This window comes from Cibotium barometz, chromosome 16, assembly GCF_041138505.1.
Source record: "Cibotium barometz isolate CiBa-2024 chromosome 16, ASM4113850v1, whole genome shotgun sequence".
Taxonomy (NCBI): Eukaryota; Viridiplantae; Streptophyta; class Polypodiopsida; order Cyatheales; family Cibotiaceae; genus Cibotium; species Cibotium barometz.
The window spans coordinates 59,810,243-59,824,440 of NC_141061.1; the positions used below are offsets into that span (position 1 = coordinate 59,810,243).

At 47.8% G+C, this 14,198-nt stretch overlaps 1 protein-coding gene across 2 annotated transcripts in view; it reads right to left on the reverse strand.

Moving 5' to 3' along the window:
• LOC147630804 (uncharacterized protein At1g03900-like) overlaps positions 1-12,978 on the reverse strand; it is a 42,960-nt gene extending 29,982 nt beyond the window's left edge. Inside the window, exon 1 of one of the 2 annotated variants that reach the window (XM_086810791.1) lies at positions 12,320-12,978. In XM_086810791.1, coding sequence (XP_086666917.1) covers positions 12,320-12,793 — 474 coding nt within the window. In that variant the 5' untranslated portion in view covers positions 12,794-12,978. The remainder of the gene's footprint in view (positions 1-12,319) is intronic. The other variant, XM_086810790.1, reaches the window with a different exon arrangement.
• Between the last annotated feature and the right edge of the window lie 1,220 nt (positions 12,979-14,198).

The following is a 14,198-nucleotide window of genomic DNA, read 5'->3' on the forward strand; positions in this document are numbered from 1 at the left end:
GACACCGGTGGACTACCCCTTTCGGAGTGACTCCTGTCCCTCGAAGGACGGTTGGTTTTTAGCCTCCGGAAGCCTCCGGAAGTCTCCCGCGGATGGTCAGATTGCGTTCCGGAAAGGAATTGCATTTTCCCGCTATGGCGAGTTTCGGCGACGAGAGAGAACCAGAACCATGGGACCAGAGTGCACCAGGCAGCCCAACTAGGGCACCCGGCTTGAGTGTCACAGACATGTTCCAGCAGATGATGCGAGCAATCGCAGACCAGACAACCAAGTTGGATGAGCAGAAGGCGCGGATTTTGGCTCTGGAGGAGCGTTCTCGCTCTCCAGCGTCGCGTTTTCCATCTCCTCCTCCCTCTCCTTCCGTATCCCAGATACCAGATCCTCGTCACAGGGACCCTCTTGCGGGATCACAGCCGCAGCCAAGCTCCTTGCTTGAGATGCAGATGCGTGCATTGGAGATTTGACAACGAGAAGACGACGCCATGCGACGAGTGGAACACGAGCGTTACCTCAGAGCTTTGGACGCCAGATTGACACCAGCGGCGCCCTCGAATCATTTTCCCGAGAAAATGAATTTCAGTAAGGATAATGGTAAACTCGATCCCACTACTCTTTATTCATGGTTACATCAATTTGAAGCTTACTTTGCCCCAGTTAGGAAAACAGATATTGACAAAGTGATCTTAGCTAGTTGGTACTTGGAAGGTGAGGCCATTCCTTGGTGGACTCAGTGCCAGAGCAGGTATGGCAGCTTATGTGTGGGACGAGTTCGTCCGCGACCTTAAGCAGCGGTTTCTACCGCCCCACTACCTTGAGCAACTCGAAGACGAGTTCAGGGGAGCGCGTCAGAACGCGCAACCAGTCCTTCAGTTTGCCAATAAAATTTTGACCTTGTGTCTGCAATTAGGCTTATCTGATACGGACAAGAAAGGGCAGTTTTTGTATGGCCTGGACACGCAAATCCAATGGGAGGTGCGTATGTTTAGGCCAGCCACCTTTGAGGACGCACTCTCGCTTGCGCAGAGTGCAGAAATGAAACACAATGGTGGCAAGCCCAAGACTTCCCAGCCGGCTTCCCCCAAGGCTAACGCCTCGGGGGGCAAAAGCCAGAACCAAACGGGGTCTTCCCCAGGACAGAGCCCGGGAGCCTCTGGCTCCAAGAACTCGAACAATGCGTCTAAGCTTACTCCAAACCAAAAAGCGGAGGCAGGCAAGACAGGTGGCAAGTTGAGTGCTGAGGAGCTTTCTCAGTACAGGAAGGAGGGTAGATGTTTCTTTTGTCACACAAAAGGACATACTTCTCGGGATTGTCCGAAGAAGCCTCCAAAGGCCGCCACCGCCTCCACAGCTTCCGTGGTGAGCACAGCTCCCACACAGACCCCAGCGGCTACCCCTAGTTCTTCAACCCCCGGTGCTTCAGTTGGAGCAATTATTAGCCGGGAGCTCGAAGATAAGCAGAAGGGCACCCATGACCAGGAGTATGAGCGCAACGAATTGCTCAAGTCCTTTGGCTACATAGGTGGCCAGAGAGTCGTTGTCTTGTTTGACAGCGGCAGCACGGAGGATGTGATCACGGAACAGGCCGCTAGGCGTGCCTGTTTTGAGCCGACTCCGGTGGACAAACAAGTTGAGGGTTTTAGCACAGGTATGACAACGAGTGTCAAGTATGAAGCTCTAGGTGCTAAGTTAGTAATTCAGGGCATAGAGTTTGTGCGTGACTTTATGGTTGCCCCTCTTGTAGGAGCAGACATAATTTTGGGTATCCAGTGGTTTCACAAGTTTCTTCCTGATGTCAAGTGGGACAAGCACACGTTCCAGATCGATCGGAATGTGTCAAACACCCCGGTGACCATTAAGTGTGAGCCAGGTATTCCAAACTTTCCGCTCATAAGCCACTTGCAGGCTAAGCGAGCAGTCAGGAAAGGCACACAGTGTGCGATGATTTACATCCAGACAGCCCAGACGGTGGCCAGTGCTTCCGAGAAGTACTCGGTTCTCCATGAAAAGTTCCAGAAGATTTTTCTTCGGGACAGTCTCCCTCCCCAGCTTCCCCCGTCCAGACCGGAGGATCACAAGATTGACCTCCTCCCAGGCTCAGAACCCCCGAGCAAGTTTCCGTATCGCCTTTCTAAGGCAATGGAATCGGAGTTGGACCGCCAACTCCAAGAATTGTTGCAAGCTAGCTTCATCCGCCCCAACGTGTCGCCATTTGCAGCACCGATCTTATTTGTCAAGAAGAAAGATGGGTCTTCTCGGTTGTGTGTCGATTATCGTGCACTCAACAAGCTGACTATCAAGAGCAGATTCTCGATGCCTCGAATTGACTATATTCTCGAGAGGCTGAATGGAGCTAAGGTGTTCTCCAAACTGGATTTAAAGAGTGGGTACCACCAGGTACGGATTGTAGAGGGGGACATCCCCAAGACAGCATTCCGTACAGAACGGGCCCACTATGAATTTGTGGTTATGCCATTTGGATTGACGAACGCCCCAGCTACATTTAACCGCATGATGATGCGTATTTTCCGGGAGTTGATTGGAGTGTGTGTGTTCATATTTCTGGACGACATACTCATATTTTCAGCTACAGTTGAGCAGAATGACATTGATGTGGAGAAAGTCCTTAAGTTGCTGGAGAGCAACGAGCTCTATGTCAATGAAAAGAAGTTAGAATTTTATCTGTTCCAGGTACATTACTTGGGATATATAATTAGTGCCGAAGGCATTCGACTTGATCCGGCTAAAGTGGCCGAGATTGTTAACTGGGAAGTACCTCAGACCGCTTATGACATTAGATCATTTGTGGGTATATGCCAGGCATATTCCACCACATTGACAAGTTTTCTGATCTCTCGGCAGACCTCACCGATCTGCTAAAGGGAGTGAAAACAAGGAGGCAAAAGATTCGAATGACTCCACGAGCGTTGGAGGCATTCCAGAACCTCAAGGTGGCTTTGTCAGAAGTGCCTTGTTTAGCCCTTGCCTCGTGGGACGAACCATTTCAAGTGATCACCGATGCGAGTAACATCGCAATTGGAGGTGTATTGCAACAGAATGGTCATCCGGTAGCTTACATGTCTCGTAAGTTACTGCCTGCCGAAAAGAACTACTCAGTCTATGATCGTGAACTCCTAGCAGTTATACAGGCCTTGAAACATTGGAAACACTTCCTGTATGGCCGTGACTTCGAGGTTCGCACTGACCATCAGGCATTGCGTTGGATTCAGACGATGCCAAGTGCACAGTGGAGTGATCGACAACACCGCTGGAGTCAGATATTCCAGCAGTTCGGTGGTATGATTGAGTACCTTCCAGGAAAGGCCAATCCAGTGACCGATGCTTTGAGCAGGAAGGGACAAGTATCTGCGATTCAGACCACTAGACTTGACCTTGTTGGTACAGGACTAGAAGACATGAAGCACACGTACGCGGATTCCGAGGAATTCGATACACAGTGGGAACATGCATTGGATGCCACAGGACCATGCCATTTTCTGATACGCGATGGTTGGCTTTTCTACAAAGGCCGACTCTGTGTCATGAAATCATTCAAGGCAGCTCTTCTCCATGATGCCCATGACGCCATTACAGGTGGTCATAGGGGCATGAATTCGACTTTGGAGAAATTAGAACGGCAATACTATTGGCCAAAGATGAGGCGTGATGTGTTTACATATGTACAACGCTGTGACATTTGTCAAAAGGTGAAAGCTCCTCGTGGAAAGAAGATAGGGTTGTTACAGCCTTTGCCAATTCCTGAGGGTCCTTTCCAGGACATTTCGATGGACTTTGTCACAAATCTGCCTCCCAGTCCGAGTAAGCGTAATACACAGTGTTCAACTATTGTTGATAGGTTCAGCAAATTTGTTATGCTTATTCCTTGCAGGGCCAATGTGACCGCCGAGAATGTTGCCCAGCTATTCATTCGGCATTGGTACCCGATTGGTGGGATTCCTAGGACCATAGTGTCAGACCGAGATGCCAAGTTTACTAGTCATTTTTGGAGGGCATTGTTTGATAATTTTGGTACTAAGTTGAATTTTTCCAGTGCATTCCACCCGCAGACAGATGGCCAGACAGAGATATACAACCAGTTGGCCTTTGATGTGCTGAAGTGTTATGTCCACGATCAGCAAGGTAAGTGGGAATCGTTTTTGCCTTTAGTTCAAGCTGTTTTGAATGACTCTTTTTCTTCAGCTATTGGCAGGACTCCATATGAGGCAGCGTTTGGAAGGCCTTTCCAGTCGTTGTTAACCAGGACTTCGTCTTCAGTACCGGAGGCGAACAGAGTGACGGAGTCTTACCAGGAGATCCTAGAGTCCGTTAAAGACAGATTGGCTAAAGCGCAAGAGGCCTACACTCGAAAGACCGAAGAGACATGAAGTTTTCGGAAGGGGATTGGGTGTATCTTCGGATTATGAAGCAAAGATTGAAGCAGGTGGGCAAGCGATGCCCAAAGTTGTCTTTCAGGAGCTTCGGACCATTTCCCATCTGGAAAAAGATTAATGAGGTGTCTATGCAGTTAAAGCTACCTCCGAGTTGGACTATGCACGATGTATTTCATGTCAGTTGGTTAAAGCCATATGCAAGTCCACCCCCTTCAGAGGTCAAAGACGAAGCGGAACCAGACATTATTGATGAAGCAGAAGTAATGGTTCCAGAACAGATCCTTCTGCACCGTTTCAAGCATGGCTCAGGCCGAAGACTACGACAGTTTCTCACGAAGTTTCAGGACCGAGGAACTCATGAAGCGGTATGGCTCGACAAAGAATTTTTCGAAGACTATCCGGCATTATTGACGGATTATTTGGAGGCTATGCAGCTTCTGTCAAGTTAAGGAGAAGGGGATGTCACGTGCATCCCGCACTTGGATGCCACGTAGACATTTCTGTACAGAAGGTGCAGGACCTGGGATGGTGAACTGGTCCCATGTGAGCCCAGTCCGGGACGAGTCAGCCAGGGATCCATCTCAGTCGTCCGAGGTCAGGTGTGCATTGTCCTGCACATGAGTCCAAGGTCAGGTGTGCACTGTCCTGCACAGGAATCAGTGCCAGTCCGCGCTGCGAGTCTCCCTCTGGAATGATGTCAGATGTTCTGTGTATCTAGTTTGCAACTGGATGCCAGACCTCTGTGGGCATGTAGGTTTGCATGTAGAGATGGGGCCAGCCCATAGGGCTACCCCAGTGCGAAGAGTTGCACCCTTAGTGTGGGCATGGGGGAGGTGTAGAACCACCCCCAAGGGGCCAGGAGGGCCCAAGCTGTGCCCACCAGCCATGGCATGGGCTGGAAGGGCTGTCGTCCAGCTTTAATGCTGCTGGACAGGCAGCCGACAGGGTTAGAAACCCTACCCAGCACGTCGGCCAGGTGTAGAGGCAGTCCCACACCCATGCGCAGATGTGCCCAGCAGCCTGGTGCTGTCCCAGAAGGCATGCGCAGAATGGCCAGCATTTTATATAGTGTGAAAGCATTTTACTGAAAAAGATCTAGTCGTGGGGCTTCATGAAGCTGGCCGTCTGGATGATAAAGGGAGTATAAATACTCCAGCCAATAATCATTGAAGTCATCTCATAATTCACCAAGTGCATCAAGCAAACAAGGGCCAGGACAGCCAAGAGGTTGCTAACGCAAAGGGGTGAAGGATTGAAGGTCAAGGGCAGGTTTTCCAGCCAAGAAAAGGTCAAGTTTCTGTATTTGTTTTCAGATTTACATCATTCTAATAAAGCAAATACACCATCCGTGGTGGGGGCCCTACAGAGGGTAATTGGGACCCAATACTGTGTCCTCTCCATCTCCCCTTTCTCTCTCTATTTTCTGCACATCTCCTTTCAGTTTGTGCGTTAATTCCGTCGCGAAGAGAGTGCTGATTTCTGAGTTTTGAAGTACCGATCCTTCTCCGAAGCTTCCGCATATTACAGCAAAGGCTAAACAAGGCGCTTCTGACAAAGCCACCTTGAGGTTCTAGAATGCCTCCAACACTCGTGGAGTCATTCGAATCTTTTGCCTTCTTGTTTTTACTCCCTTAAGCATATCGGTGAGGTCTGCCGAGAGGTCGGAAAACTTGTCAATGTGGGTGGAATATGCCTGGCATATACCCACAAATGATCTAATGTCATAAGCTGTCTGTGGTACTTCCCAGTTAACAATCTCGGCCACTTTAGCCGGATCCAGTCGAATGCCTTCAGCACTAATTATATATCCCAAGTAATGTACCTGGAACAGATAAAATTCTGACTTCTTTTCATTGACGTAGAGCTCGTTGCTTTCCAGCAACTTAAGGACTTTCTCCACATCAATGTCATGCTGCTCAACTGTAGCTGAAAATATGAGTATGTCGTCCAAAAATATGAACACACACTCTCCAATCAACTCCCGGAAAACACGCATCATCATGCGGTTAAATGTAGCTGGGGCGTTCGTCAAACCAAATGGCATGACCACAAATTCATAGTGGGCCCGTTCCGTACGGAAGACTGTTTTGGGGATGTCCCCCTCTACAATCCGTACCTGGTGGTATCCACTCTTTAAATCCAGTTTGGAGAACACCTTAGCTCCATTCAGTCTCTCGAGAATATAGTCAATTCGAGGCATCGAGAATCTGCTCTTGATAGTCAGCTTGTTGAGTGCACGATAATCGACACCACACAACCGAGAAGACCCATCTTTCTTCTTGACAAACAAGATCGATGCTGCAAATGGCGACACGCTGGGGCGGATGAAGCGTCCGTATCAGATACACAAGGTCGAAATTTTATTGGCAAACTGAAGGACTGGTTGCGCGTTCTAACGCGCTCCCCTGAACTCGTCTTCGAGTCGCTCAAGATAGTGGGACGGTAGAAACCGCTGCTTAAGGTCGCGGACGAATTCGTCCCACCCATAAGCTGCCATACCTGCTCTGGTGTGGGCATGAGCCCACTGAGTCCACCAAGGAATGGCCTCACCTTCCAAGTACCAACTAGCTAAGATCACTTTGTCAGTATCTGTTTTCCTAAGTGCGGCAAAGTAAGCTTCAAATTGATGCAACCATGAATAAAGAGTTGTGGGATCGAGTTTACCATTATACTTACTGAAATTCATTTTCTCGGGAAAATGATTCGAGGGCGCCGCCGGTGTCAATCTGGCGTCCAAAGCTCTGAGGTAACGCTCGTGTTCCACGCGTCGCATGGCGTCGTCTTCTCAATGCACGCATCTGCAACTGTGACCCTGTGAGAGGGTCCCTGTGACGAGGATCTGGTATCTCGGATACGGAAGGAGAGGGAGGAGAAGATGGAAAACGCGACGCTGGAGAGCGAGAACGCTCCTCCAGAGCCAAGATCCGTGCCTTCTGCTCATCCAACTTGGTTGTCTGGTCTGCGATTGCTCGCATCATCTGCTGGAACATGTCAGTGACACTCAAGCCTGGTGCCCTAGCTGGGCTGCCTGGTGCACTCTGGTCCCATGGTTCTGGTTCTCTCTCGTCGCCGAAGCTCGCCATAGCGGGAAAATGCAATTCCTTTCCGGAACGCAATCTGACCATCCACTATCTGTGTGGGAGACTTCCGGAGGCTAAAAACCAACCGTCCTTCGAGGGACAAGAGTCACTCCGAAAGGGGTAGTCCACCGGTGTCTAAAAACCAACCACACAAGCGAGAAAATTTTCTTGTTTTCTTTGCTGAATCTTTGTCCTTGAAGTAGGCTCTGATACCACTGTAATATGCGGAAGCTTCGGAGAAGGATCGGTACTTCAAAACTCAGAAATCAGCACTCTTTTCACGACAGAATTAACGCACAAACTGAAAGGAGATGTGCAAAAAATAGAGAGAGAAGGGGGATAGATCGTTTCAGCAAGCAGGCTCATTTCATTCCAGTTAGGAAGAAGATTAATGCAGAGCAAATGGTGAGAATATTTTTGATGAATATCTTCAAATACCATGGGATGCCCACATCTATTGTGAGTGACCGAGATCCTCGAATGACAAGTTTATTTTGGAGAGCATTGTTCGAGAACATGAAGACTTCGTTGAAGTTCTCGTCGTCTTTTCATCCACAAACTAATGGGCAATCGGAAATTGCCAACTCAGTTGTATTGGACCTTCTAAAGTGTTATGTTTCGGATCATAAGGAACAGTGGAAAAAGTATCTTCCTTTGGTGGAGTTTGCTTACAACAACACCATTCACACTTCGACAGGTAAGGCACCTTTCGAGATTGTGGAAGGCGGGAAGAAAGTACCTCCGATCCTGCATACAAAAGATAAGATCTTCGAGGCAGATCGTTTTGTGGAGAATATAGATGAGGCTTACAAAAAAGTCAAAGTGGCTCTTCAAAGGACTCAAGAGAAACACAGGAAAGCAGCAAACCTTCACCGTCGATCATTGGTTTTTGATTTGGATGATTGGGTGCTTTTGAGATTTAAGAAGGCTAGACTCAAGAAAATGAAGGATAAACAGAGCTTATATCCTAAATTGAGTATGCGGTACTATGGGCCTTTTCAGGTGATTGAGAAGATGAGTGATGTTTCCTATCGTCTTCAGTTACCAGATCTTTGGAAGATTCATAATGCATTCCATGTGAGTCTTCTTAGACCTTTCAAAGGTGCAATGCCTACAGAGCAGGTTGATGAGCCGCAACCAGAGGTAGAAGAACTTGATGAGATTCTTCAACCGGAACAAATTTTGGCACATAAAGAAAGAAAAGTCGGAGGGAAAGCTTCACGTCGATATCTGGTGAAGTTTGTGAACTATTCACCTATGGATTCGAAGTGGATGGAAGAGGGTGACTTGGCAGATCCACGGAGGATACTACAACTTTACCTTGAGGCTTTTGGTTTGGAGCCTACCTTACAAAGTGCTTCAACAGGTTCAACTATGGATTCTGGAGTACTGCCTGTTACCCAAGAGGGGGGTGACTCCGCTCCTTTGTCACAGAGTTCATTTGGATGAGATCTGGAAGTCGCTTGGTGTTCTTATCAACACACCCGAGATACTGACCTGACAGTATATCTGCCTATGGGATTTCTATATGTGTGTACTAGTCACATGGTTTGATTCATGGATATACGAATATCTTTAGAGAATGGGATGCCTATTCTAGACTTTCGTTTGATATGCATCAATGTTTACTCATGTTCATGATGTACTACTGATCGTGGGTCCTATGGGATGGCCATGAGCGGAGCAGGTAAAGCATCCAGCGGGACATGACTACTCACGAGGTGGATTCTCTTGATTTATGTATTCCGATGTTCTGTTTCAGTTGGCAGGACATGGCATTCTCGTTGCTCTCTTAGGTTCTGTTTCAGTTGGCAGATCCTTTGAACGAACAATCGAGGATGATTGCTTTGTTTTAAGAGGAGAGTATGTTCCAGGACTGAGTATTTTACCTCTATCTTAAGCATTGTTAATTATGTTGTAAGCATGTTTAAGCATTCACTAATCATGTTTAATCAAGTAAATGCATGTGTAAGTCTATACATGTGTGGATTCAGATACATGTTTGGTGTGTGTGTGTTCATGTGTGTGCATGATCATATGTTTGTTAATGTGCATATTTTTTTGGTCTTTCTCCTAACTTGTTGCAGGAGCAACAGCTGAGGCATCTTGTGGGTCAGCCAAGTCAGCAGCTGACGTGGCATTGCCACGTGGCACAGGTGCAGGTGATGTGGCAGCTGACACAATAAAGCTAACGTGGCACACGTGGACTACAGCTGACGTGGCAGGCACAGGCACGTGTGGCTGCCTGCAAGTGAGTCGGCTGGCTGCATGTGAGTCGGCTGGCTGCAGGCACTGCCTTGTAGACAGCTGGCTGCAAGCGCTGCCACTTGTCATAGGCAGCCTGTAGCAAGCAGTCCTACAAGCGCACAAGTGAAGCGAAGGCTGGCTGCTTCTGCAGGTGCACATGGCGGCTGGCTGCCACATAGGCGGGCAAGCGTACAAGCGAAGGAGAGAAGCGAAACGAAGGCGCCGAGCAGCAGCTAAACGCAAGGCGACGAGCAGCAAAAAAAAGCACCGGAGAGAAAAAAAAAAGCACCGAGCAGCTCAAACGCGCAAGAGAAAAGCGAAGCGTGGATTTTCGAAAAACGCTAATCGCTGTGTTTTTTTTTTTTTTTTTTTTTAGAGGAAAAGCTATTCGAAGAGTTCTTTCTTTTTATAAAAGCTCTTGTAGTAGTTTTTTTTTTCTAAGGGAAAAAGCATAGCTTTTCTCCCAAACTTGTATAAAAAGGGGGCCAAGGCTCTTGTTTCAACACAACACATCTTGGGTGAAAGCTAGTAGGAGATCTCCTCCTCGTGGATCAAGGAGGAATCTTCTCGGGAGTTGTGCAAGGACTACGCTGACTTTGAATTATAAATAAATACCTGCGGGGGCGCCACGCTTTGGGGCCAATTGGTCTCTTGTGCGAGAGCACTCTAGCTCCACTTAAATATTTTATTTTTCTTCCAAATTTATTATTCCAGTTCATAAAGTGATTAAAGTGTGATTAAAGTGTGATTAAGTGTGTGTTCACCGCCCGTCAAGTTACTGAAGGCCGGTTTCAGAAGCCAAGTCCTGGAACCTGCTGAAGACCACACAAGGCCTTCTGATACCTGTAAACCACCCTCTCTGAAACCGAAACCACAAAGCCTAGAGAATCCACCTCCTTCTGCAAGTAATCAATTGCCACCTGCCTGGCTTTCCAAGAGGTCCCCATGGAAAGAACATCCTCATCTACAGGAGTTTCTTTGTCCCGAATACTACAAGACATCAGAGCATAAGTTACTTGTTTAATTTCCTCTGACTGACGAACACAAGAACCACCAATATCAGTACTGGAAAGTTCCTGCCAACTGCTGCCATCAACTGGCAAGCTATCTTCCATCTGTTCCCGGAAAGCCTACACCTGCAACGTCTCGCACTTAAGTGGCCATTACCAGACTGCCACTCATCACAAAACTGAGGACCTGGGAGAGAGAGTGCTGAAAGCTTCTAAACTCCATTCTCCACTCCGCCTTCCCAAACTACCTAGCTTGTTGCCTTGTCCCGAAGAGCAACAAAATGCTCATCAAACTCCACCCGTACGCCAGTCTTGCAAACCTGATGCACTGACAACAGATGAAAACCAAGTGACGGAACATACAACACCAGGGAGGAATGCTTCCCCCCTCTGTCATCGAGGACTATCTCCAACCTACCCTCACTATGAACTGGGATAGTGGATGTATCCCTAGTAAGAATGTGACTAGAATACTTGCAGAGATCCTGTAAAGCCGAACGGGAAGGAGTCATGTGCCTGGAAGCACCACTGTCTAGAATCCACTCCCGAGTATCTGTTGCGGAGAGTCCTCCAACCTCCTCCCTGCCTGAAGAAAATGAAACATCGGTGTCCATGGTTGCCCTTCGCAGCACTGATCCTGTTCATCCGGAAGAGAGACGGTTCGTTGTTATTATGTGTTGACTACCATGCGCTCAATAAGCTCACAATCAAGAGCAAGTTCCTGATGCCGTGCATTGACTACATCCTTCAGCTACCAAACGGCACAAAATTTTGACTCGAACACTAGACTTGTGCTTGACTCGGCTACAAGAAACCCTAACTCACAAGACCTAGTGAAATCTTGGCTGCCCTGCAAACTCTAATGCACCTCTGCAAAAAACAAATGCACCAAAGATAACCTAACACAACACCCTTGCATTAAGCCACCAGATGCTCTGATACCAATGTAAATGGACATGGAAGCTGGTCTGGATTATGAAAATTAGTGTTCATTACGCTGATTAACGAAAACCTCCTGCATAATCAAAACACAAAACTCAATAAAGAAGACCAGAGTGAGACCTAAACTACTGGAATATATACAATGATGTCACATATTATAAACTGAGATCTGTCTGTGCAAGACTATGCAAATTGCTGATGAGATGTCTTTGTTGTGCCTGAGACTCTGACCTGCAAACCCTATCTCCCATACTTTTGAACGACCCTTGACCTGCCAATTTATAGGTAACTTCAGGGCTGGTATGCTGGCTTCTGCTGATTGGCCAGTTGGACATTTCCACGACTATGATAGAGGTGCCAAAAGGCTGTCCTGACCATGGGCACTTGGCTACCCACTGTCCAGCTGGTTGATCGCTCAGCTAATCCTCGATAAATCTAGTCAGTAACCGCTCATGAGGAATAGATCGATCTAACTTGGGCCCTTAGTCACGTCCGCTGACAAGTCTCTATGGTATTAACTATGTCAATTCGTATGATAAGATCCAAATTAAAAGTTTTTTTTAATTAAATGAAAGAACAAACTAATCCCCAAAAAAGAGGCATTTTGACTGAGGATAAAGAAACCTAGCTGAGTGAATGGAAGCATGCATACCTTAAGGCGGAGGTCTAGGGAAGGAAGAGATTCATGAGGGGTGTCCTCGTGGGCGTCCTCTCTGTCCTTGTGGAAGGCGTGCTTCTCGTGATCCGAGAGAGCGACATTGAAATCGAACGCTTCATTGCGCTCTGCGAAGCCTAACCCGATGAAGGCATGCTTGCCCCGCCCATCATCGATGCGGAGGACGAAGTAGCGGGAGGAGTCCGTGGCCGGTTCCACACTGATGTCACGCTTGCCAGGGTGGACATGGCAGGCGGCGAAGAGCTCTCCCGTGTTGGCGTCTTCGAGGCGGATCTCGCAAAGCTCTCCCACCGACACCACACGAAGCCTGCCGGTCCAGATTTTGTCGGACTGCAGCCACTCCCCGCATTTGTACCCTCCGCTTGTGCTCCTGGGCGGGATCTTGTATGCTGACACCTCCCTCACCACCAGCAGTGTATGCTCGAACGACTCCCCATCGTCATAGGACATCGTTGCACACAGCCGAGACGCCCACCAACAGATCAAGGGTAGCTCTGGCGAGAATTACGCTTGCAAATGGTGATCACCACGCTGTGCTTTCCCCACTTCGTGCCTAGAGCCACCCTCTCCAACCTCTGACTCTCCACGGCATGTGTGTGCGGTTTACACCCTCCAACGCACGATTCATAAAAAAGGTAATGACGGAGTGCCAATATTATATTTTTGTGCTGTAAAAGGTCGGACTACGCGGGTGCCAAATTTTTGTTTTCAATTAATTAGTTCGCTGGAACCTAGTTATGTGATATTCTTTTAGGGTCTTGTCAGAGGAGGATTCTTGAGGGTTCTAGTTGTCCTATGTGGCGAGCTGTTCTCTCTATCAATGGATGCTCTCTCTTTGTCCCTCTGTCTCCGTCAATGCTTTGTCTCTCTCTGTCTACGCGATGGTGGGAGGACGGGGCGGCCTCTCTCTCTCTCTCTCTCTCTCTCTCTCTCTCTCTCTCTCTCTCTCTCTCTCTCTCTCTCTCTCTGCTTTGTGTGGCACAACCTGCTCTCTCTCTCCATGTGTCTCCGTCAGTGCTCTATTTGCCAACTTGCTCTTTCTCTCTGTGTGAAGAAGAGTGATGAGGAGAGGAGTGAGTAGAGGTGGAGGAGAGGAGAGGAGAGGAGTGAGTAGAGGTGGAGGACTGTGGTGGAGGGCGAGCTAGTTGGGGGGAGGGGAATGTGAGGCTTTGTATGCGAAGGTTAAATCTTAGGCTCTATGTTTAACCTTAGGAAAACCATTAAATAATTTATGGAGGAGCCCCCATTATAGCTTGAATAATTTTCATAAACAAAACAGTTTTTTTTTAAGGCAAGCTTGAAATTAACAAGAAATGGATATTTACACCCGGCTTGTGTATACAACTATTATTGACAATTTGTACAAGGGTGCGCATCCATCATAATCAACATAGGATCGAACCCAGGGCCTCCAGGATAACACTCGTACTCTTCCACAACTGAGTTACTGCTGTGGTGAAACATTACAGCTTTGAAAAATACCCAAAATAATAATAAGAATCACAGAAGATTTTTCATCTTCCCATTCAAAACAAAAAGGTAGGACCATTTTTATGAGATTCCTCTTGTTTGTTAAAAGAACTCCACAACAAAATCCCAACAAAAAAAACAAAAAACAGAAAAAAAACAAACGAACGAACCAATAAGATTCTCTCTCTCTCTCTCTCTCTCTCTCTCTCTCTCTCTCTCTCTCTCTCTCTCTCTCTCTCTCTCTCTCTCTCTCTCTCTCTCTCTCTCTCTCTCTCTCTCTCTCTCTTTGTGGCCTATGCGCAGGCAGCCCCCCGTATTTTGTTCTGTGCGCGCCTATCTGCCTGCGCTTCAGCATGTAGCCTGCTTTGTGCGCGCCTATCTACCT